The sequence below is a fragment of the Pyrgilauda ruficollis genome, unplaced genomic scaffold (genome assembly GCF_017590135.1).
Source record: "Pyrgilauda ruficollis isolate IOZ18807 unplaced genomic scaffold, ASM1759013v1 scaffold233, whole genome shotgun sequence".
Classification (NCBI taxonomy): domain Eukaryota; kingdom Metazoa; phylum Chordata; class Aves; order Passeriformes; family Passeridae; genus Pyrgilauda; species Pyrgilauda ruficollis.
The window spans coordinates 24,832-50,779 of NW_024522873.1; the positions used below are offsets into that span (position 1 = coordinate 24,832).

The following is a 25,948-nucleotide window of genomic DNA, read 5'->3' on the forward strand; positions in this document are numbered from 1 at the left end:
TGGCCATGTGCTAGACTCCGTCCTTTGTCTCCATCTTTCTTATACAGGGGAGCCTAGAACTGGATGCAGTACAGCCTCACGTATCCAGTAATTTGTCCAAGAACTCCAGGGAATGTCCATTCTGCCAGCATTGCCAAGGAAGGTCTATCCAAGGTTAAAAAATAAATAATCTCCTAATTCCTTCTTCTTGGCTGTTCTTGCTGCAAGCATAGTTAAGTATATACATTGATGGAAAGGAATAATAGGTTTACATATACAAGAAAGACATTAAGACAGCATCCAAAGGAGGGTAGTGAAGATGGTGAAGGGCCTTGTGGGGAAGCTGTATGCGGAGCAGTAGAGGTCACTTGGTCTGTTCAACCTGAAGAAGAGTTGGAGGGGACACTAATCAGTCTGCAACTTCCTTGTGAGAGGAAGAGGGGCAGACACTGATCTCATCTCTCTGGTGCTCAGTGACAGAACCTGAAGGAATGGTTGGAATTGAGTCAGGAGGTTTAGGTTTGGTATTACGGGAAGGTTTTTCCCCCAGAGGATGGTCAGGCACTGAACAGGCTCGCCAGGGCAATGGTCACAGCTCCAAGCCAGAGCTCAAGCAGCATTTGAACCATGCTCTTGGGCACAGAGTGGGATTTTTGTGCAGGAGCTGGACTTGATAGTCCTTGTGGGTCCTTCCCAACTTGGCATACTCTCTGATTCTGTGTTTAAATATACTGGATTTTAAATAAAAAACATATTGTAAGTCATTGTTAAGGGAAAGCTACACATTCTCACTTGAAGTGACTCATCCTCATTTAATATGTACATGCTTCAGAGTGTAAAGGCCAGACTCTACTGCTGACTAGTATAGAAATCCCCAGCACAGACACACACAGACAATAGCAATGCAGGCCTTCCTGCTGCTCAGCTGGAACGGCTGTTCAGCTGCTTGGGGCAAGAGCATAGAGAAACTGAAATACAGCTATTAACGTACTTCAGAAATAGTATTTTGGCTTAGTTGTCCAGTGAAAGTGATATGACAAGCAAAATTAATACAAACCAACCACACCTGTCATAAAAATATTTTTTATTGAAATGCAGCATTGACTGTCAAAAATTACACTCTTGATTATCTTATTTTATAATGAGAACAGAATCAGTGCTTAATAATGAACAGAATAAAAATATTTTGAAGGAATTTTTTTTCATCCCTTTTTAATTCTATTCAGAAACACACTAAAATCTTCTTCCATAAGAACACAGAGCACTACAGCAGCACCAGACACACTTCATACATTTCTTTAAGCCTTAAATTTGCCAACATGTTCACGAGCTATGATCATCCTTTGAATCTGAGCAGTTCCCTCATAAATCTGAAAAGAAGAATTGCAATAATGTTACTGGGTGATTTTTAAAAAGGTTTTAACAGGTATATGTTTGTACACCTCCATGGCACTAATCCAGTGTGGATTAGGATGTGCAAGAAGACAGAAAAAAACAGAGAACATTCCAGTGTGCCGGAGCAATTACAGTGGGCTAAATTAAATTAAATGTAACTCATACAAGATATTGAGAAAGTCTTGTTCTCTCAGGTGCTCCAATCTAAAGTCAGTAGGGCTCTCATGAAAATAGGTGACAACATTCCTCTTATTTAAGGAAGAAAATACATTATTTAGGTTTTTCAAAGTAGGATCTGAAATCATGGGTAGAAGGGAAGAGATTATTTGTCCTTAAGTGTTTTCTTTAACTAGCCTTTCAAGGTCCTACCATATGTTGTCTTTGATCCGTTTCTTTCCATTGCTTCTTGTTAACTAGTACTCTCTCCCATACAGTTTTGTTTGTGGTTTTCTTTATTCTTGCATTTTCTTCTAGAAACAGCCTGCATCATGCCTCTGTTCTGTTTGTTTGCTAGTAGCAAAGTCAAAAATAGACAAAAAAGCACCTATGAAGTTCTAATGCCAAAGCAGGACGTATGCTCCACAGGCATACTGCAATATAATGCAGGGGCTGAGGCAACATAGTCTAGAGGTTTTAATGTTTCAGCTCCCAGTTCTGCCAGAACGTGTCTTGGCAAAATGCTGAAAACCATGCAAATTCACTTATAGGAATAATCTTTCTAGGAACCTTAAAGAGCATTTTAAAAATAAGAACTCTATAACCTGTGTTCACATTAGTGTTCTGGTTCAGAACAAGCTGTTGATTCCCAAAGTGAATTCTCTGCTGCTGCTTACTCCATGTTGATCCAGTCCACAGAGCAGACTGTGTTTTGTGAGTACTAGGTGCCTTCTGAAACCAACTGAAACGGAAGCTCTGCTTTCTCTCTATACTAAACATTCACCGATCCCTAGGAAAGCCACAATGGTACAAGCCTACACCTGGACCCTGACAGTTGGATGCCTATCAGGGATATACATTACCAAGGGACCAAACAGGCTTGCTATGAACTCAGCCTGCTCAAACTGCTTAGAGTGTAGCTCTCAGGGTCTCAGCAGCTGTTCCTGCAATCTACCAAACTGCTCCTATTGCACTAAATTTGCACTTGCTGATGAACACAGCCATGGAAATCAAGCGTAAAGACATCACAACTCACAATCTCATTAAGTAATTGCAGGAAAGGTTTTGTTTATAAGCTGATGGAAATAGTTTCAAGACTCTCTGACAATCAAAGAAAGGAAGTTTTCCAAATTTAAGAGTTTCCAAACCTAAGAGTTTCTACCAAAGTAGCCAAGATTTCTAGCCAGACAAAACTAGGGCACAGTAAGGACATGTAAAAATGTTATCAGTAAACACAATAAAAGGATCGTGGAATACAAAAAAAGATCAAACATGAAAGATAATTTGAAAAATCAAGTTTATCTGCATGCAACATATGGCCAAAAGTATATACCATCTGGCATTGAGCAGTAATACAGCAAAGCACAGTGAAGTGTAAGATATAATCAAGAGACATGGACAAAATAATTGCAAGACAAAACCCTCTCCTGAATTATTTTGGGGATGAAATGGAACAGACAGTCATCAAAAATTTAATACTAAATCTGATTAATTACAAAAACAACCTACTTAGCCATGCATTTGGATCACTGTAATGAAAAAACTACGTAATAATGGAATTTTGTCAAATCAATCTCAATTAATCTGAGTTTCAACCCTTGCACTATCATTCTCTAAAAAGCATGCAGTCTGACAGGAAAAAAATCCCAATCATAAATTTCAATTAGTCATTCATTTCCTCACTCACAGAAGTGAAGTTAGTTACAGGGACCTTTAGATTCCAGCTTAGCAGTTGTCTTTCCTTAAACTGAGAAAAATAAATTCTTGGCTAGTGGCAATAATAGTCTGCATTTTGAAGTCAGCTGTGAGACAAATATTAACTGCCTAGAATCTTGGATTGACAGCTATTATAGCTAACAATCATTAGAGGTCATGGTCTATGTGCATTTCTTGATATCATCTACTTTGTTATGTTTTATCTAGTCATTATTAGTGTTAGATGTCAATAAGGATTACTGATTTTGCTGAATTAAATGAAAATATTCTTGTTGAACGAAGAACTGCAGCATAGTATATGCCAATATACTAATTACAACACGACACGGAATAATTTCTTGACAGTAACACTGCAATAAAAAACCTGGGGATATATGAGTACAAAAGGGTCTTGTTAAAAAAGTGGATAATCACTCTAGGTTGTGTCAAACTTCTGTTGATATAACACATGCAAGATAATAATTTTACATGCCATGGTGCCAGCTAGGATAGGGTTAATAGTGTTCTTAGTAGCTGGTCCAGTGCTGTGTTTTGTGAGAATAGCGTTGGTAACACGTTCATGTTTCAGACCAGGTGGTGAACAACTTTATTGTGCATCACTTGTTCTTCCTGGGTTTTATTCCTATATGCCTCTCTCTTTTATTATTATAATTTACTTTATTTCAATTATTAAACTTATTATTATTAAATTTACTTCAATTATTCTCAATACATGAGATTTACCTTTTTTTTCCCAATTCTCTCTACCATCCCTCAGGAGCAGGGAGGAGAAGGGAGTGAGCAGCTTCCTTGTGTGGCAACTTAGTCGCCAGCTGGGTTTAAACTACAATACCATGATATTCAATACTGTTGATACGTATTCTACGCAGCTTATAATACCACAGTTTCAAACGGAAAGTTTAATGGAAAAGTAAAACAAAAACCCCAACCAAACAAAAAACACCTCTTCACTCATAAGTCATTGGGGTAAGAAACTGCTTTAGTGTTCAGGCTAAGAAGGCAGCTGAACTATAAGCAGACATCAATCCAGGATATAGACCAATGGTCAAAAGTTTTGCATCTCTGTAGATTTTTAAGAACAGTATGATATGTAAACCACCTCTACTTACAGAATACCAAAGCAAGCATTGGTATTTTGACAAAGATTTTTTTTCCTAAGAGTTCAAAGACTTCAAAATTGACAATCCAAGAATTGCAATCAGTTACCACATTAGAGGGAAAAAAAACCAAAACCCACACAATATAATTTTTTTTTCTTACGTGGTTTCAGTTTTCTTCAAGTGCAATGACTTTAGTATGAAGTAATTTCCTGATTTGAACTAATTTCCTGATTTGAATCACTGTTTTTTTAAATGGAAGGATTACTGCTTTAATTCTAAAATTATTTTTTTAATATGTGTCCATCATGATTTGAAGTAAGTAGCCATTACTTCATTCTGTATAAAATCTATGCATTATCACTTTCTCTTTTACTTACCTGGTAGATTTTAGCATCTCTCATTAGTTTTTCTACAGGATATTCAGTATTAAATCCATTTCCTCCAAAAATCTGTACTGCGTCTGCAGCTACTTGGTTTGCAATGTCACCAGCAAATGCCTTTGCAATGGAAGCATAGTAGGTATTCCTGCGACCAGCATCAACTTCCCATGCAGCTCTCTGGTAAGCCATCCTAGCGAGTTCAACTTTCATTGCCATTTCAGCAAGCAAGAAAGACACTGCTTGGTGCTGTGATGAAATAAACTAGATTAATATTGCCTGCTTAAAATTCTATGACATGCAGGAAAAAGAAAATCTTCTTAATGCAGTGATTTTTTTCAAAAAACTCAGTAAGTCGTGAGAGTGAAGTTACACAGAACATGCATTGCGCTCTCATATATGTATGTTGAATTGTACTCTTAAATTTTCGATTTCCAAATCCATTTAGTCATAGGGATTAAATACTGATGAAACAATAGTTGAAGTTGTTCTTTCCTATTTGTTGGTATTTAGCTTGTTGTTTATTCATATTTTTTCAAAACTGATAAGCAGCATGATGGGCAATGTTTTCAATTGGTGTTAATACTATGTATCTTGTTTCACATACCTCAAATGTTTTCTTCTTTCCTGAAAATCCCTCTTTATTAGCGCTGAAGAACTTAAGTATGCCCAGGTGTTATGTAAGTTCTGAGCTTCGGGGCAGAGGTTTTTTTCTGCTTTTCCTACTATCATTGATAAATTACCAAAAATTCTTGAAGTTACCACATAGCTAAGTTTACTTACAGTGCAACCTATATACTTGGAAACCACAAAATGGCAGAGGTATAATATAAAAACTAAGGAAATATAAATATCAAGGAATAACCTTGAAAAATCAGTACCAGTACATCTGGTGTGAAAACATAAGCTTTCATTACATTGTCTGCTCCCACACTTACTTCAACAATTGGTTTCCCAAAGGTTTTTCTCTCCAAAGCGTATCTAGTAGCTTCATCAAGGGCTCTTTTTGCTAATCCAACAGCACCAGCTGCTACCTAAATTGAATACAGGCCAGAATAAAAAAATCAGAAATTCCTGCTATATTTTATAACCTCATTTTTTCCGATACTTACGGGTGGTCTGGTCTTATCAAAAGCTCCCATTGCGATTTTAAAGCCAGCTCCTTCAGCTATCAATACATTTTCTTTTGGGACTCTCACATCTTCAAAGACAATGCCTCTTGTATCTGAGCAGCGTTGACCCATATTCATTTCCTGAAGTGGGAAATTTACATATGTGCTACTAATTTGGATTATTCTAAGGTACATTATGTTTTCATTCTTTTGTTGACTCAAAGCATAGTTTTTCTTCCCCAAAACACTTAATCTAAAAATTACCACATGCAAGACAAATACTAGTTTTGTATTTGCAGACCAGCATGCCCTTAACTTGTCTAAGCTGGGCAGCTTACTTTCTCCTTATATGAAATTAGTTCTATCACTGTAATCAGTCTTCTTGCGTTCTTCTAGTTCAGCTATCTTTGAGATGCAAATGGAAAAAGAAAAGAATCTAATATGCAGGAAGTACAGGTATACTATATACACAAGTGAATAAATAAATAAGCTTTTCAAGTTTTCAGATTTCTTGCCTAATGTTCCACATTCAGTTTTACCTACTATTAAAAATAGTGCTTTCTGTAAAGAGAGAAGTAGCCTCAGTATCTCTAAGGCCTCTTCTCTGACCAGCACTAGCTAAAATTAAAATTCATTATGTGTGTATTTGTGGTCAAAATTGTCCAGCTTGCTTCTTATTTTTTCAAGGCATACTACTTCTCATTTATTGGCACCTGCCAATATAGTCGTTCTCAAAGACTCTTTGCAGACGGTAAAAGTAGTCATCTTACTTTAGACCATTCTGAATAATTCCTTTTCTGAATTAATAGCTTTAAAATTATGTTTCATGAATAGTTCCTCTGTGTTGTGAAAATGAAAAGATGGTTGTACATAAGCATATGAAACTGTTCAGTTGTGTAACAGTCTTTTTTCTTTAGTGGTGCGTTTGTTTTATTATTGATTTAGAACTGAACAACAATTCCTGGCTTGTCAAACAAGAAATACAGTCTTCACCTTTCTTCCAATTTGGATCCCTGGGCTGTCTGCTTCCACAATGAATCCAGTAAAGGCTTTGCTTGCAGGAGTTTTTGGATCTGGATTTGTACGTGCTAGCAAAAAATACCTAGTGTAAAACAAAGTAGATGGATGCAGTTAATCTTCACAGTTAACAAGATATATTTATCTAGCACTTTAAATATTTTTATGTGCATTTCTACCATATAATAAGTTCTGTCTATGAGTTAACAACATTTCTTTCCTGCCCATCCTGAAAATAAAATGAGAGGGAGAAAGAGAGTAGAAGTTTCAAAGATTCAAGATTTCATGAAGTTACTCAGATCAACATGCAAATATTCCCTACCTTTTCCATGTATTGTAAGTCTTTATGATATTAGCAGCTTCCCAAATAGTACAAAAGAAACCCATTCATAGCATGTATATAAAAATTAATGCTTAGGACATACTTTCTTGGATGTAAAAGTTACAACCTGATTTCAAAGATCTTGATTTTATTTTTCTAAGTGTAAGTTGTAAATAAGTATTTCTCTTAAAAATTAAACAGCTGTAAATCACTTCTATGGTATTCAGTAAGGTCAAAAGAAATCTGATAGATTTTCTTTGGTGGGTTTGCCTTCAGCAAGAAAATAACTAGAAAATTCAGCTTTTGGGTAAGTCTAGGAAGTTTCTTCCACTTGAATTCAGGGAAATTTCTATGTTGTAAATCAGCGTGAAGTAAGACATGATTTAAGAGGTTTACATTGTAAAAGCACACTCCAGACAACACAGCCATGTCTGCAATTTCTGACAGATGGAAAATGTCTTCAGAAAATAAAAAGTAACACTACAATCTAACAACATTTCTAGCTTCACTAGGAGTCAGAGGTGTTTCTAGTAGAATCACATTTAATTTTGATAGCTGAAAGATTCAAGAGGCTATTATTGAGTGTGGAGTCATAACATCATCACTCATTTTTCTTTTTAGGCTTTGCATAGCCTAAAAAGACTGCAGACTGCAGCCTAAAAAGACTCAAGACTGCATTTGCATATGCTATCCTGATAGCTATCCTCATAAACTAGGCAGAGATTAAAATGTAGTCTGCTGAAACAGAGAACATTCAGATTTGTGTCTTGAAGGATAGGTTTTTAAAGAATTGGTCTTTAAAGATTTTAACTGAGGTTGGAGGGGTGGGGTAAAGCTACTACATAACAGCATAAATCTATGACACCAGTTAACATACCAGTTTGCTTTCCCCCCATTTGTGATCCACATCTTCTGACCATTAATAACATATTCATCTCCTTTCTTCTCAGCCTTTGTTTTTATACCAGCCACATCAGAGCCTGCTCCAGGCTCTGTTACACAGTAAGCCTAAAAGAAATTAAGATTCAAAATCTTGCAGAATAGAAGTTCTATCTTTAGTCAACTACATATTCATGCAGATTATGTGCATCAAACTAGTTGTTGAAGGTTTAAGTGAACTGAATGGTAATATCCAAACACCAAATAAACAAAACTCCCCAATAAAACCCCAAAACAACCCTACACATGGCCCCCTCCCCCCTGCAAACAGCTGAGTTTGGGTTAGTTTTCTTTATAAATCCATAATAATACATAAAATTGGCTTTTAATCAAACAGAAACATTCTATAATCCTTAAGTTAGTACTTCCTCACTTCTGTGAGGATCTTTAAAGTCTGAAAACAGGAGCACTGAGTCCTTCAATTTAGGAGGCTAAGTTGTAAATTTACATACATTGCACATGAATCTTTACTGCCTTCTATGTAACAAGTACTGTTTATGTAATATTTGAGATCACAAATAAGAGTGTCATTCCCATTCAAGCTGAGGGTCTCCTTACATAAACCTTCTATTTTTCTTAAACATCTACAACCCCTCTTGAAAGGGAAAAAAACCCTGTAATTTTTGGTAAGTGACTTAGGATGAGGGTAATTTTCCAAGTAATATCTTCTCTTTACTTACTGGATGTATCTCATTAGGTATTCGCTAGCTTTCAGTAAATGTCACTGTTTACATATAAATCAAACAGGGCTAAGTTGTGAGTACATATAAGTGTTCAGGGGGAAAAAAATCGCAAAAAAAAGGAGTAATACAATTAATGTGGTTTAGAAACATTCTGCAGTATAGCAGTTATACTTACACACATCATTGGTTCTTCCGTCATTCTTCCTAAGTATTTTTTCTGCTGATGCTCATTTCCCGCAATGATAACTGGCATTTGCTGAAAAAAAAATATTTAGACCATTAATCCAGCTCTTTCAAGGGCAGAGATTGTAGTTTAAGGGATATAAGAAAAGGCAGAACTTACCCCTAGGGAGTTGGCTTCAATGGCAGTTTGAACCCCTGTACACCCATAAGCTAACTCTTCTGTAATAAGGCATGCTTCAAAACTGCCAAGGCCAAGGCCACCTATGGTTGAAGTATTTAAGTTACTCAAGGGGATATAAATTATAATGTATTAATATTAATGATGTACACAATATAATTAGCAAAAATGTATTATTCCACATACATTTGATTGTGTATTGTGTTTGGTTAGGCATTCTCACGCAAGCTTTTTAAATAAATCTTCATCAGAAGAGTAAAAGGTGATTTGAAAATTACGTATCATGTGTCCAGAGTTATTGTTTGATTAATGTGGGATAACTTGCACAAAGTGGCAAGGACATACCACTCACATTTTTTTACTACTGTACATTCAAGAATTAAGAGTTCGTAGGAAGCAGAGAAAAGAGCCAAAAGCATTTGAGAACAAAGAAAGTGTGCATATTAGTAGACAACCAACGCAGTAATCTGTTTCTGACAGAAGCCAACACTATGGGAAACTGGCCAACAGTACATAAAAGTACAATAACAACTACCTCAAAAATATTTTCCTGAACTTTCAGGTGACTTCCTCGGTCAAAGAAATAATTCTCTTTGGTATCTTTGTTATGCCAACCCCTGACAGACATCTGTTACATGAATTTATCTGGTGTCTTTTTGAATCTGTGTCAGATTTTAGCACGTATATCATACAGGGACAATAAGTTGCAAATTAACTCCACACTGCATGCAGAACCATCTCATTCACTTGTTTTGAATCTAGCATCTAGCATAATTTGATGCCTTCTAGTTATACTGAAAGGGACAGTGAACCGTCCGTCCCTTTTTACACTCTCCCATGACACTGACATTTTAGTAATTTCTTCTATAGAATTTACATCTCACACAGAAGATAAAACTTCTGTATTCTTTGTCATCCTTTTAGAAACCTTCTCCATTTCCCTAATACTCTCTTGAGATGGAAGGATCTGACTATATAATGAGTTAAAGAGGCAAGTGCAATTTGGATTCAGGAGGCAGCATAATTATGCCTTCTGCTTTTTAATTCATTCCCTTAAGAGTCCCTCTTGACCTTAGATTTTACAGATTTAACCACTTCTGAGCATGATGCTCATGTTCACAGGATCCAAAGATGTCTTTTCTGAGAGGTAGTATCTAGTGCATACCTTTCCTCTGTGAAGTTCAGATTGATTCTTTCCCTTCACACATGCATCACTTTTTCTTTTTGAATCACACTGCCATTTTAACTCTCACTCTCTTCTGTGATCTTTTCCTGCAGCTCTCTGAACCAGACCATCTTCATATTATCAGCAAACTCTATCATCTTTGCATTTACGCCCTTCTCTGTTTATTTTTAGACATCCCAAATAGCACAAGACCTAGCAAGGCTGTGCTGCTAATTTTGCCAGTATGAAAACTGATGATTTTTAAAACTTATTTTGGAAGTTCAGACATTCTCTATCCCCTGCTCACACATTTATTAGCTACTTCAGAGAACATCAGTGATTTTATGAGGCATGAGTTGCTTTCACTAAAACCCTTCTCTAGCATATCATGTTTGTCTGTATCACTCATACATCTTATGAGTCAGGACTCTGCTGTACTGCACTTAATCTAAACTGAAGAACAGTCCTTCTGGGATAAGTTCTTAAATTGCTCCAGCTTGTGTCAGAGACTAGAACAAAACATGACCTTCTAATTTCTCTGCCTAATCAGCTGACACTGCACCAGGGAAACATTAAGCGGCTGTAATCATGGTAGAAAAATCTGGTCATAAATTACTAAACCATAATCTACGTAATTTGTCTCCTGATTACACCCACACCTAGTACCACCTGTATGTGTCAACCTGCCTACTGATTAGATTATTCAAGTATGTGACTATTTATGCGACGGTACAGAATCCATAATTACACAGAGGATTCTCATCTAATGTCTTTTTGTTGTTTCATTTTACAGATTAAAAAGAATATTTACTTACCACAGCTTTCCGGTATGTGTGAATTCATAAGACCAAGCTCCCAAGCTCTCTTTATAAGTGGAACAGGATACTGAAACAGACATGGAAAAATCACCTTCTGATTCATCACAACCAAAACTTTAAATTTTATGCAGGTTAAGATTAAAAGTCTGTTTTTTCCCAATTTTTCCCGTACACTATGGTAGAATTTACCTCTCCAGTTTTGTCGTATTGTGCAGCAACAGGAATAATTTCCTCCACAGCAAATTTACGAGCAGTAGCTTGAAACTCTTTCTGTTCATCAGTAAGTTCTATTTTAGAAAAGGAAGAGAAAAAGATCATAAATCCTCTGCTGTCTTTTATTTTGCTAATTGTCAAGACTACGATAAAAAAGAAAACAAGAGCATCCTTCCAGGATGATCCAAACCACCACTATTTGGGGCTCTCCAGGAAGCAAAAATGTTCAGGTTCCTCTTCCTCCGGGGAGGAAACTTCCATTGTTCTCTGATCAACCCCTACATGCACTTACTTATGTCTGATGAAATTATCCACAAAATATTGAAAACGAAGCAGAAAGGACTGTGTAACATAAAATGTGTTACCAAAAGAAATAAGAAGAATGCTGTGCTAATTAAAAGCATAAAAAGACAGAGGTTGCCCAAAGATCCTGACTCTTCAATTTCAAACATCTAGCTCTGATCCTCTAAATTTGCTTGTATATATATATATATATTATATATAATATGCCAAAATGAAGATAAAATTATTTTTTTAGATTTCTTGATAACCAAGTTCAACTATGACTACATTTAGGTACTGTAGCAGTGAAAACAGCAATATGAGGTAAGTATTCAAAGCTAAGACACTCTAGTAATAAAAAAAAAAACCCAAAACTTATCATAGACATGAGTTAAAAAAAGAAGAAAGTCTTAAGAACACTACACACATATCTGCCTTGCCTCAGTTACGGATAAAGTTACTTTGTTTTTCAAACTATTTTTTTACTAGAAATATATTTGGAACAAACACCTTCATTTTAAAATCATGGTGAACTACAATATAGGATATGATTTCTTTTTAACTCTGCAATTTGTCCGTTATTGTTACATTTCTTTCAAAAACTGCACTACTTACCAAAGCTAAAGCCAGCTCCAGGTTTGCCTACGTGTAAGTTTTGAGCAGGTTTACTAGAATAGGACCTCCATCCATTCCCTGTGATGGTTTGAAGCATTTGCTAAAGAGGAAAAGAACATGAGGTGTAAGATCTTTACAGTTCAAGCCTCCTAAAGCTACTAACCTATTTGCAGCACAACTCTAGACTCCCTGTCTGGAAACTGTGTCACATCAAGTATAATACAATTACTACAGTGATAAAAGAATTACTGGCTACATTGTGTTTTCCTCCTGTGGCAAGCAGCACTTACATGAACTGACACCTCTCTACCAGGAATCTCAGGCTTTAACAGGACCAAGGGTGAGTGAACTGCTGTATGCACTTTTAAGTATTGTGCAATTGAGTATTTAAAAATTATTAAGCATAATTAAAATTTATGTTCACAGAGACACAACAATAAATATTTCTTTCATTTATACACACACTCATCAAACTTCATTTTCTGGCCCTGTAGTGAATATCCTATTACTCAGTGCTTACCTACATGCAGGTTTAGCAAGATTTTAAAAACAACCTACCTATTAGCCGATATATCAGAATATTTTGATAATGTCCTACACTATTCTCTCCTTTCTTTTAATAAGCTGCTGCCACTGACACTTGGTGATTATTACTGTCCTCCAATAGGAGAGACAGCAGACTATCTTGAGTTTATTTTTCCTCCTAATACTTGCCACAAATTTATTCTTTTTCACTGTAAATACTTCCTCTGCTTTTTCAAGTTTAGAACCCCAAATATTGTTGCTACAGGTATTTTCAAAATGTCTTAATACTGTGAAAAAACATGTCTGAATTTGTTTTAAGAGGACGGTTTACTCTCTTCAAGAGCTATGAATCTCTGAAATGTTTGAAAATTAATGAAAAATATGAAATTGGATAATTTTTTTAGGATGACCCAAATCAATATTGCAAAACCAAATTTGCCTGAACACTAAGGAAAGGCTTCTTCTTGATTTTCTTCTGTGAAAATGTAGACTTCTTTTTTTTTAAATTGTGATCAGAGCAGTCACTTATTTCCTAGCATTAAAAAAAAAAAAAAAAAAAAAAAAAGAATTATTGATAGTAATGGAAAAAAATATCACAGAAATTTTACTGGGAAGTCTAGAAGACAAGGACATTACAGAAAGTTACACAGCTGGGGAGGCAACAAGTACCTTCAAAAAAGTTATGGTAGATAAACTGTGCTGTTAATAATAATGCTATATGATAGATGGTTACAACACAGCACAAGAAGCATGACGAATACTGCCAATAATAGGTATCAACACAGTGAAAAACATATTTCCAGAGGATACTGAAAACATCTATAAAGTTCAAAGGTGAAGAAATGCAGAAGGACCTCTTCTAGGCAGGGAAGAGGGACAGATTATGACATATTTGCATACTGTGCTGGTAATGTCAATTTATTAATTGTTCATTATTGCATTTTGCTGTAGGTAATATATTATTAATTTCAAGTTTTTTAGAAACAATAGACATTGCAAAAGAGTATCTTGCTAAGTTTTCTGTTACTGCTACCTCTCAAAAGCCAAAACAATACCACAAAAATCTAGATAGACCTTGATTCTTCAGCATTACTTATGCCTTATTTTATCTGGAAAAAAGACAAGATGAGGTTGAAAAAAGTCAGATTACTGAATTTTTTTCTTTTCTTTTTTTAAGGAGCAGCCCTTAAATAGGCTAGACCAATATCCCTAATTAGTCTATTAGGAATAGACTAATGCATAGCTTTGCAACCAAAGTTTTTGCCTGCACTTGGAAAAGTACTGGATTAAAACTAATCCAGTACCCTATATGGAAGAAGCTGTAAAGTTTGAACAAGTGAAATTATGTCTGTTGTGGTATAGTATGCAAGGTAACACTGAAGATTACTCTGGAAAAACTCAACAATATCCCCACAATGAAATATGGACAGATGGGACTCCTACCTGGAAGCTGCATGACTGATCAGATGATATAGGATGAGGGTTTGCTACATGTAAAAATCTGGATGACCATCTCTCTACTTGTCAGCTTTTCTGCTGCTTAACTCTGAGGAACAGTTGGATTCAGTGACAAACTACTACTAGTGATGTTCAGATACAACTCCTACTGCATTTCCTTGCACTACTGTATAAACTCTGTCATAATTACAAATACGATAATCAGTGTAGTGAGACTAACACTGGAAGAATGTGCTGCCAGGAAAAAGGTATGACAAGGCTACTCACAAAAGTGATGTGATCTCTTTATTACCTTGATGACAAAAGAAGTACAGAACTGTTTGAAAAGACGCAGGTCATAGAAAACGGTGGGACAACAATAAGTTAAGTGTTGCTATCCTTGATTCTGCCTCACGTATCTCAGAGCAAAAAGGAAAAGAATTATCAAGAGCAGTTTGTTGCTGGGGTAACATGTCAGGAGGCTGAACTTGAAAGAATAGTTTCCTCCCTATGGGCTTCTTCTGCCTAAAGCATTACTTTTGAGCCATAAGATACCAACTTCAGATGCAGACTTCTTCCCTCACTGACTTCCCTCACTCTCACAGCAACACTTAGGACTTGTGGCCAAGCTGCATCAAACTGGGGCAAACTAACACTGCTGCTAGGAGGCTGTGAAGGGCCTTTCAAGTAATTCAGACTCATGAATGCCTCTGGAAATGGGGAATCCAGAAAAAGCCATGTGTAATGGTAAATGTGTTTTGAATAGTTTCTGTTTCCTAGTTTGAAGCTGTGAGGTTATTGGTTCAAAACAGTAGAAAGTTTGTACTTTAGAAAACCAACTATTATATTTTGCACATATTTTTTAAAAAATTAACATAGGTAGTACAGCTACGTATGCTATAGGAAATGCATTGGATAAAATATCCTGAACTCTAATCCCGGTGTTTTGAAGCCGTCTCCACCATTAAATGGAGAGGTGCCAGTCACACCTGGCACGACGCGGCCTTTGCCACATGAGGAACGCCAGGGCTGTGCACTATCTCCACTGAAGAACATCAAATGGCGATACCCATTCGAACCTTGAGGATTACGGCCATAAACTCGGGAAATACTGCGAGGCAGGAAAAGCAGCACGGCGGGTGGATTCCAGCCTCGCCGGCTCTCCCCACCGGGGCAGCCCCTACGCCTGCAGCTGTCCCGACGGGCACGGCAGGCGGAACGCGGGCTGGCCCTGCCTCTTCCGCCCTTCGCCCTCTGCGATCCCGCGGCCCTTCCCCGCCGCCCGGGCTCCCCCAGCCGCCAGCACCGGCAGCGCCTCGGTTCGGCTCGGTTCAGTCCGGTCTGGTCTGGTCTGGTCCGGTCCGTCCCGTGCCTCTCCCTGGGTCTCGTGTCCCCCAAGCGTTCACCCGCCCCGGCCGCTCACCCGCGTTGCCCTCAGCGCAGCCATCTCGGCGGGAGAGCCCGGCAGCCGCAGCAGCTCCGGCGGGGCGGTGCTCGGGCGGCCGGGGCGGTGCCACGCGGGCCGCCCGTTGAGCCAAGGCGCTGGGGAAGCCCTGGATTCCACCGCCCCGGCCCGCCTTGCTCTGCTCCCGCGAGGGGAGCCTCCAACGCGGGCCTATCCGTCCGCTCGCTCGCTCACGGGAGGAGCGCCGCGCCCTGTGGCGGCCGGCCCGTTCGCCCCGGCTCGGGCCTGTGCGTGTGCCAGGTTGGCCGCTTCGCTGCCTGTTTGCTGAGTGTCCTAGGCTGGCTCCAATCGCGTACACCATTCATCTGTTAGCAGAAAAGCCCGTGTAGGCAGTTCTACTGTAATTTGCGCCTCAGGGAGTCGTAAACTCATGTTTCGGAGGTGTGCCGAGAACTGGAGAGTGACTGGGCCTGGCGCACGGGAGTTGTAACTATCAACTGTGTTGGTACTTACATAAAATATGCTTATAAATGCTCTTAATTCCGGTTGTATCTTAAAGGAAAACAATGCTTTTGGAAATTATCTGTGGTGCATAAAATATATGCTTTTGAACAGTACTGTTTTTCACAGCAGTGTTATTTAGGGGTTTATTAAAACAAGGATTCCAAGAAAAATGGCAGCCATTGATTTCTCTGTGAATTTCTTATTTGGTGTGAAATTTCAACAAAATTAATAAAGTATTTTTTCTGGAAGCTAGATTTTGAATAACATTTTATTTTGCATAATAATACAAAATAGTATGCAACAAATATTTTTGCATCGTTATTGCCTTTTTATATTTGCCTCTTAGTTGCTTGTTTTGTTTCTGACAGTTGAGAGTATTGATTTTGTAGTTAATACCAAAGAAACAGTTTGATAGAAAATTAGCCATTTAAAAGTTATTTACAGATATATTTATCAACTGTCTGAAAGGAGATGATTGTAATGTTTTATAGACTTCATACTGTTGTGATTGCAAGTGATTACCCAAGGGAGGCATGTGGGCAGCTTTGATTCAGTGCGTAGGCTGCTGCTTTTTCACTCTAATATCAGGAGATTTTTTTTCCCTGTACCTTAAGGGCAATGGAGTAAAAGACATGAGCATAATTTAAAACTCTGTGTTGCTTAAGTATTTTTGAAGATTCTGTATGTTCCTGTTTCAAGTACACCATATCTTTTGAATGTAAAGCTGCAGTGGGTCTGTAAAATACCAGTACTCAAAGTCTGTATTTTGTGTTCCATTTTATATAGGATTCTCTTCCATAGATCATGGTTCTGCATATAGTGAGGGAATTTCATTACTGAGCAGTACATTTTCTGCCTATATATTATTTAACTATTTGTGTGGTTTATTTGTATGCAATATCTTTGTATTCCTCAGTTTATTTATCATCGCAACACTGTGTTGTGATGATATATAAGGAAATACACTAATCTCATTTGAAAGCTTTAAAGTTTTAATTTTTGATTTGTGGCATGGATTATACTGTGCATATTCTAAAATGGCACACATCAAAATTCTTAAGATGCATAGATGGGTTCAGAGTATGTATAAAAAACTGATGTTGTATGTAATACATCCTGTCATGTAACAAGCAACTTCAGCTGACTGATCATGATTAAACACCTGTAAGAATGCTATATACTAAACATAATTGCTAGCTGCAGGAAGTGGTTCAAATCTTACAGTGATCAGAAATGAAATATTATTTCTAGATGCTTTTGAGATGCGTTAGGATCCATAGCCCTTCAGTAGTAGATAAGGTCTTTTTTGAGGTGAAGAGATAGTTTTGAATGGGGTTGAGGACATCCCTAAGGCAGGGAGATTGAATACATCAGTACCCTGAGAGAATGTTGACATCAGGAAGTAATGCAGAACAATGCTGTTTGATTTATACAGTGACATGTTGTATTCAAGACCTCAAGAACATTTTGGAGTTTTTTTACTTCTGGCTTGACTGAGTGTTCCCTAGTAAGGGGTTGGAATACTTTAGGTGCACTGAGACCATGTCTTCAAGTAAATTTCATCCAAAAATCAGTTCATGTGCTTTGAGATCTCTCTGTGAATCAAGTAAGACACTGTAAGTAGGGACAATTTGGAAACTCCCCTCAAAACTACACTCCTCACCTGAACTGAACAGTTCATGTAGACAAAGACTGAGAAAGTTGTTGTCTGAAACTATCAAATTGAAGAAATTGAGTCAGCAATTCACCATAACATTTGATGTCATCCTGGTTTGCCTTACACTAGAAACATCTTTGCAAGTGAAATTTGCTACTTGCTTCTGAAGACAGATGTCAGTACTTCCTGGAAGTAAGCTTCTGTAGTAAAAAGCTGCTAACCATCTGTGATCTCCTGCAGGGTTGTAGACGTTAAAAAATGGAAATTGTTGCAGAAAAAGAAAGGAAAGAGTGCATAGAGCCAAGACAAAGGTATTCCAGGAGATTTCCACTAAATGAAGGAACAAGTAGATTAAGGTTTTAAAATCAGCTGCTCACTATGCAGCTTTCACTTACCTTCCTTCTCTCCTTCAGATTGTTTTCTTGCTACCTTTCTTCACATCTCCTTGGGTAAACAAATGAGAATTCTTTTGGCAATATGTTGTCAACATAGTTTTCCCAAAGCCAATCTGGAGGAGAAAACTTAAAGCCCAGATGGTCCATGTCTACTAAATGCTTGGGATTAGAGGGGTATGAAGGATGGCAAAGTTATTGTCAAAGCCTGAAATAGTAGAACGTTGAGGTTCAAACTTATTTACATAAGGAGTGAGAATAGATAGAAATCTCCACAAGGTGTACTTAGAGTTTTTTGCATGTCTCTCTGAAGCAGGAAATACAGCATCTGCCTTTCATTTTTCAAATGCTTAATACTGTGTCATATTTCTTAATTAATATTCCTCTGATAACTTTTACTACAGTAAGAATTATATACTGCACAGTATGTTGCTTTATTAACCTAGAATACTCTCTCATGTATTAACCAGCAGAATGCATGATGCTTATTGCTGAAATGCATAACTTAGCATTTCAGTAAGTAAATGTAAACACAGTAAGTGTTTACAGTAAACACAGTAAGATTATTATATTACAAACTACTGCTCATGATCATGGTATGGGAATGGTATTCCCCAATATATTGCTGATGCTGAGACTCTCCAAACTATGCTGCCACTGACTAGTTCCTTCTTCCCCTCCTCCTGTGGCAGGCTGAAGAGAAGAATTCAGCGTCTGCTTCATGGAAGGGTATTCAGGGCAATAAATCCAATGATAAAACATGGAGGGAGACACATTCTTACAGGAGCAAGCTAAATGGATTATGTGCACAAGATTTGACCCTGCTTAGTCATAATCTGAGTTTGCACAGTCAGTTAATAACGTATCTCTGAATTTCATTTCTGCAAATTAATATTTTTCCATGCTCCTCCACTAAACATATAAAAGTATAAATAAACATTGTGTAATGTTAGATATAGGGTTGTTTTGTAATGTTGTAGTTTAGAAATGGTACTCCCTGATTTAGAGTTCCCACTGTGACTCTTCAAATCACTCTCACTCCCCCTATGGTAGGCTGGAGAGGAGAACTGGAGACGCAAAAGGTCATGAGTTGAGGTAAGAACAATTTACTGGAATCAGCAATGAGATAAGAAAAAATACCAATAACTGTAACAAAAATAATAAAAGTATGCAAAAGGGAGAGAGTGATTCATAGGCAAAATGCTCATTAATCCTGACTACTCCAACCAGAAGCAGCCCCTTCCTCCGACCCTAACAATGGTGAGGTGATAAAGAATTACCTCTGGGTCATGGTCATGTGCCTTCTGGCAACTGCAAAAATTAACCTGGTCCTGGCCAGAGCCAGTATGCTTATCCCTTAAAGTTAGCAACTGTATTCTAGGCTGAAGTGTTATTTTTTATTAGTAATTTAAAGTGTTTTACAGGTTTGGAGTTTCTTAAATTGTTAACAACAAACAGGATTTTACCATTTGTTAATGAACTTTTGCTTTAGAAATGGAAAGCAAAGGAAATTTTCTGCAGTGATTTATGTATTAGGAGTTACTGAAGTTACTGCACAAAACAAACAGTAAAATTTAGCATGTAGGTCCTGAATTCACAATCTCTAAAGCAGAATAATTTTTGATGTAGTGTAATATAACAAGCATGGCAACTTCTTAGTAGAATTATGACCTGTTTTGCTTTTCTTTGATCCCTGATACAACAGTAACTTAAAACATCTTAAACCCAACATTTTTTTTCTAAATTTCTGTTGCAAGCTCTTGTGATTTTTTTAGTTTGTCTTGGGTTGTCTTGGGATTTAGTTGGGGGGCTCAGGGTGGGTGGTTAGGGTTTTTTTCCCAGATTTTTCATGTTTTTTAAAACAATACATTTATTGAAAGAAAAGAAAAGAAAAAAAAAAAAAGGAAAGAAGGAAAGCATCTCTATGGAAAACTCTGAGTGACCTAAAATCAAGATAATATGATACTTGAAATAAAATATTTTCAATTATATTTTAGATTGTTTAATTCCTGGGTATCACAAACAGTACTTAATGTCAAATTTTCAGTCTTATTTAATCACAAAGTCATAGCTGCTCTAAGTCTTGAAAATTTTTTATTTAACTACTATATGTATACAAACCAAATATTTTTCCTTAATGTCATCAAACCACACTGGATTACATTTATGCGACTATCGAACATGAACTGTAAGGAAGGAGAAGGGACAGATGTACAGAGCTTGAGAAAAAATAAAAAACATCAGTGGCATCCTGTGATAATTTTGCTCTCTATTGACTTTCTGAAGAAACAGAAAGTCAGTAGAAACCAGAGAAGATCAGTTTTGAACCTTGCCTTAATATAAAAATCACCTGTCCTGATTTTTTTTTAAAGTATGGTGAGACTTTTTCGGGACTGTTTTACGAAACCAGTGCTTAGTTAGACAAGCATGAATTTGCTTGCATGAAATATGAAAACAAGTTGATCATTAAGAAAGAGAGGTAGGCCTAATCATGTGTAAAGGAAGTAACTAGGACATTTTTGCACTAAACATGCTGCAGCTGGCACTTTAGCCTAAAAATCTTCAAGATATATTGTTTGGTACATTTCTTCTTGTAGAATCAGATGTTAATAAAAGTCCAGTTGTAGTGAACATACCTCTCGGAAATGAATTTAACTCTTGTAGGTTAGAGCCCAGAACAGTGAAGTTAGAACTCTGCCAGCCCAAGCTGACTAAAGGTGAGGTACCACATAAGCACCACCGAGATACTATGGTGGGTGGGATTTTAATAAACATTTATATTGTAAAACTCCGTTTGTGGCTCTGTAAAACCATAGCAATGCTAACATTTAATAGTATACAAGAACCTAACCATGTGAATGTGTATTGATACAATGTAGACGCTAATTTTATAGTAAGACTTTAGTAAGTGCTGCAAATGACAAAACATGAAGCAAAACATGTCTTAAATCCCAAGAGTTCAGTTTTCATAACAGCTGACAGAACTTATGCCTGCGTACTAAAGACAGAATTCAAAAATGATTGTAGCTGTTGCTTGTTGAATTGTATGTAGACTTTAGAAACACTAGCTGAGATAATAGCCCTATTGAGGCACATGCAGTGCAAAAGTGAAGAGGGGGAGACATCTTGGGTTGGAGATTCTGGAAGAAGAATACTGGGATTGAGAATACGAGCACTAGAAGGTGGCGATTGAGATTTTCATCTAACATTCATGTGACAGCGAGGCCGTTTACAACATGAATAGCTGAAGCTCATTTTGCCGTGGAATTAACAAGACTTGTACTAGGTCAGACCAAAGATCCATTTGGCATAGTATCCAGTTTGTGGTAGTGCAATGTAGAACGGTCAGGAAATGGTTTCAGGTCATTTACCAATAATGTAGTGATCTTACAATTTTTCTTTTTCTAAATTTTTTCTACCCTCCAAAAATTTTTCAATTTATAAGTTTCCTGAGCTGGACGTGATGCCTTTGTGTTTAATAATCCTTCATAAATGTCTCCTCCATTAACTTGACTGGTTGCTTTTTGAATGTGTTGGGAACCACAGCTTAGTTTCTACAGTATGAAGAACTACTTCAGGTTGCTTCTTTTTAATCAGACATCTGATAAATTCATTTGTGGTCCCTACTACTTGAATTCAAACAGGCACATTCAAACATAACGTCTTTGAGGCAGTCATCCTCTTTGGGTCTCAGATTTGATAAAAAAATGTATTGATATCCAAAGAGCAATTTCTTTTCCAAGGTGAATAATCATCTTTGAGTACTTTCTGCAATGTCTTAGCTTTGTGTCAAAGAATCAGAATCATAAAGTCACTCATGTTCTTGCAAAAAAATAAGAGTATAACTTCTGTGGTCTTTTTGTGTGATTTTCTGTTACCCTTTTTTTTAATTCCTCTGAACATCAAAGTGAAAATGTTCATGTATTATCTGTGATAACAGGATGTGGGATGTAATGGTCAACTCAAAGCTCATCTTTGTATGTACTTATTTCTCTGCACCCCTTGTCCATGCCATTTTACATTTTATTTGTCCTGAGCTTATCTGAAATTCTTTCAGCCCCATAACCATTGGCATCAGATTTTCTCACTTCAGTATTCCTCTCCTTTTTTAAATCTTTGGTGGGTATCTGGAACAAGAGACTCAACATACAAGCCTTCAAGAGTCTATGGGTGACCTCACCAATTAAAAATGTTTTGATTAGTCTTCAGATTTAAAAAAAAAATATTTTTCATAAGGTTATGTGGAAGGAAAATATGTGCTTCTTTAAGGATATCTGGTCGTGAACCTTTTCAGTGCAGAAATGGAGGAAGCCATAAACAAGAACATGAAAGACCTGACTGACAAATGGTAAGGGAGTCAGGGATGACACACGAATCAGTCATACTAACTGATGAGGAATGTTTATTTCAGTAAGACTATCTGATCAAAAGTCTTGACAAGTGAGATAACAAGAAAAGGTGGAAAGCAATAAACAAAATATGGAGACACACACTTGACAGTCAAAGATAACAGTGACAAAGACAAGAAACAAACTGCCTCTCAATAAACTGCAGGCAAACTGGGACTTTGCACCTGATAAGATGCAAATGTGAGGGTCCATAATGTTGGAAATGAACGTGTGGAGCTATTCAAACTAATGAAGGAATGTGCAGAGGAAGTGCATCTGGAAGAACAGAGGAGAAAATAAAGAATGGACCATTAAATGGACCAGTCAATATTAAAAAGGGCAGTAGGTACACTTGTCTGACTGAGCCCAATCTCACTCTCCCATGTGTATGTGTGTTGTAAGGATAAAGTGGTAACTACTGAGGGTCCTCCATGAGTGGATTTAGTACCAAGGTTACATTTGGGAATCTAAGGTGCCCACTGGTGCTGCTGGTGTTGGGGAGGTCTCATTATCTGCTACTGGAGCGATTGGAGGTCTTAGCTGCCAGCTGCTGAGGTGGGTACAGTGAGTGTGTGTCCTGAAAGTCTTCTACTGGGAGGGACTGCTGTGGGTGAGGTGAGAGAGGGGTTCAGCACCAGTAGCTGGAGCATGACCACGTCACAGCTTGCGTGCCTGGTGCTGGATGCTGAGGGTGCCACGGTGGGTGTGCATTTCTCATGTCCTGGCAAACTTCAAGCTGGACTTGCCAATGGGTAGGAGACATTAGGTCATCAGGCAGGCAGGGATCCATCGTTTCATCCATGGCAACCTGTGGAGTGCCTATGGGATATGTGAATGCAATATGTTTGCAGCAAGCATCAAGCTGAATTAGCCTGGAAATAGGCACTCCTGAGGCAGGTAAGGAGGCTGGGATCTGGCCAGGGGTACCGGGTGAATGTGCTTGGGCATGTGCTTGGGCATGTGCTTGGGCATCCAGGGAGTGTGTGCCTGCACTAGTGACCTTTTGTCTCTGCCAGCCCAGGAAGAGGAGAGGACATGGCTGCCTGTGCTCTGTGCTGGAGCTGAGGGTGAGTCCTGCATGTAGGTGCTGTTGTAGACTGTGCACCACAAACAGGAAGGCAGCAGCAGCCATGTCACTCTGCCTGGCAGGGACCCTCCATTCCCAGGCACCAGCATGGGCTCCAGTGGCAGGGCAGGACGGGAAGGGTCCTGGAGCTGCAAGAAATGGTAGACCATTCTAACACCCTTTAACAATTTTCAGCCATAAAAGAACTTTTCCCTCTATGGTGGCTTATTTTGTTTAAAACTTTTTTCATGAGGAGCCATGTGGAATGTTTTCAGAAAACCAAATAACTTGAAAATCAGCTTTATGCCCTCCTTTTCACATCTTCTGGCTCCTTGGGAAGTCTTCAGTAGTTCTCTGAGCCTTGACTTCTCTTTACAAAAATTATACTTTCCAATATACCACATATTCCAAATCTGTCTGCATTATTGTAGTTTTCAGTATTTGCAACATTCAGAGGCAAGGTCAGCAGTTTTATGGATTTTCATCGGAAGTATTTTCAAAAAATTGTGAAAATGCTTATCACCTTCAAGTCTATATGTGCATAGAAGACTTAAGGAAAATATCCTATTAACTCTACATATTCTGTTCCTCCTCTTGGCCTTTAGACAAAATATTCTTTTTGGCATCCATACTTTTTTGCAAATTAATGGTCAAACTCTTTTTTTTGGCCTGCCTTACTGTTCTTTCACACTTAACATGCCAAATTTTGTGATCCTTTATGATTTACTCACTTGAACACAATTGTTCCCTACTTTGATAGGTTATAGGAATATAGGAATATTACTCCTTGTTTGTAGTTACTGACCTTTTCATTCTATCTAGTCCTGGTGACTTCCTTCTGGTATATCTCAGGCCCTTCAGAGAAACATGAATATGCAAAAATTATCTGCTCTGTCTCAAAGTGGCCTCCTTACATAGCCTTCTATCTATCTGAATAGCTATCTTGTTTTTAGCACTATTCTAACCTTTTGAATGCTTTTTAGCAAGTTTTGTCTTTCATTTTAGTGTATTTTAAAGTTGTTCCTTGGTTCTGGTAGTCAGTAGCAGTAGAAGCTCTGTAGTAGAAGTAGTAGAAGTAAAAAGTTACTTCTCCTCAAGGATATAAATACTACATTATATAAACTGTATAGTATAGACACAATATAGACATTGTGTAAGCTCTGTATTATATATATTTAACATATATATATATGCAATATATAATATGTGATACTTATGTATCTTAGATATTTATTTGTAGAAGAGGCTATACTACCTGTTTATTGTTGAGATTTTTATTGTTGAGATTCCAGTATTCATTCTTGAAGGTAGGCTGTTGTTGTGGTTTGACACTGGCCCAATGCCAGGCACCCATGAGGCTATGCCAAACCAATACAGCTATATATAGATACATTCCCCTGCACAAGGGCAACAGAAGAACACTGAAGAATAATAACTGAAACTTCCTCAAGCATGCTACTTAAGCTCTGACTATCAAATCTGGTCATGCCCTGCTACCTTTAGGTTGCCATACCTTATCAGAATGAGCCAGAAGACATTAGTACACCTCCTTCCTTCTTACAAAGCTGTCCTACGCCGCTTTTCTCATGTTTGACTCAGTCTTTGACACAAGGAGATCTTTCTTCTGCAGGTGAGATTGTCTGAATTGTTTTCCTAGTCAACATCAGAGATGAAATAATTTCTTCTTAGATAGCAAAGTATGTCAACCCTTTTCCATATCAGGTATTTACTTGAGGTCCATTTCCTGGAACACAGACAGGCATCTTGGGTAGCTAGGCTAGGTAAATGGCCTAGAGGATAGGAAGACAAGGTTAAGAAGGAACTGTCATTAAATTTGTAGTCCATGAGCAGTGCGCAGAATCATAAACCTTTGCCCAGGTTTATGATCATAAATCAGAATCATAAACCTCTGCCAACTCTGATAAAATGGGATGACTGAAGGAAGCAAGTACTCATTTTAAAATATAATATTTAAAAGTATAAATTCTAGCAATTCAATATATGGGGGGAGGGGGGGGAGGAGGAGTGACTCCCCCCAGTATTTCCACTACTAGCAGACAAAACTACATATGTGAAATTCAGTAATTATTGGAGTGATTGGCCTGAACTGAGACCACTAGGAGGGTGGATGAGGTTGTAAATATGCCTGATTTAGTTTTCTTGAAACTAGCCAAGGCAGCCACCTCTACAAGACTGGATGATGCACAGACCATGTATGTAAGAGGCATGTACCTTCACTAATGCACAGATTATTGGTTTACATTTCCATACAAGCAGAGCAACAACTTCCATGATCTGTGGACATTAATTCACTCATAAATAAA

General features: G+C 37.6%; 1 protein-coding gene across 2 annotated transcripts; it reads right to left on the reverse strand.

Annotated features, from left to right (window-relative positions):
* Positions 1-1,048: 1,048 nt before the first annotated feature.
* Positions 1,049-15,855, reverse strand: ACADM (acyl-CoA dehydrogenase medium chain). Of its 2 annotated transcripts, XM_041469434.1 has the most exons (12): positions 15,636-15,853; positions 12,251-12,350; positions 11,330-11,427; positions 11,138-11,207; positions 9,140-9,240; positions 8,972-9,052; positions 8,052-8,182; positions 6,829-6,937; positions 5,836-5,976; positions 5,662-5,757; positions 4,724-4,972; positions 1,049-1,349 (listed from the first exon to the last, which is right to left on the reverse strand). In XM_041469434.1, exons 1-12 carry the CDS (start codon positions 15,657-15,659, stop codon positions 1,278-1,280), a joined length of 1,272 nt encoding a protein of 423 aa, XP_041325368.1. In that variant the 5' UTR covers positions 15,660-15,853; the 3' UTR covers positions 1,049-1,277. The 2 variants fall into 2 exon arrangements, with proteins under 2 accessions (XP_041325368.1, XP_041325369.1); XM_041469435.1 differs by lacking the exon at positions 4,724-4,972 and having other exon boundaries at positions 15,636-15,855.
* Between the last annotated feature and the right edge of the window lie 10,093 nt (positions 15,856-25,948).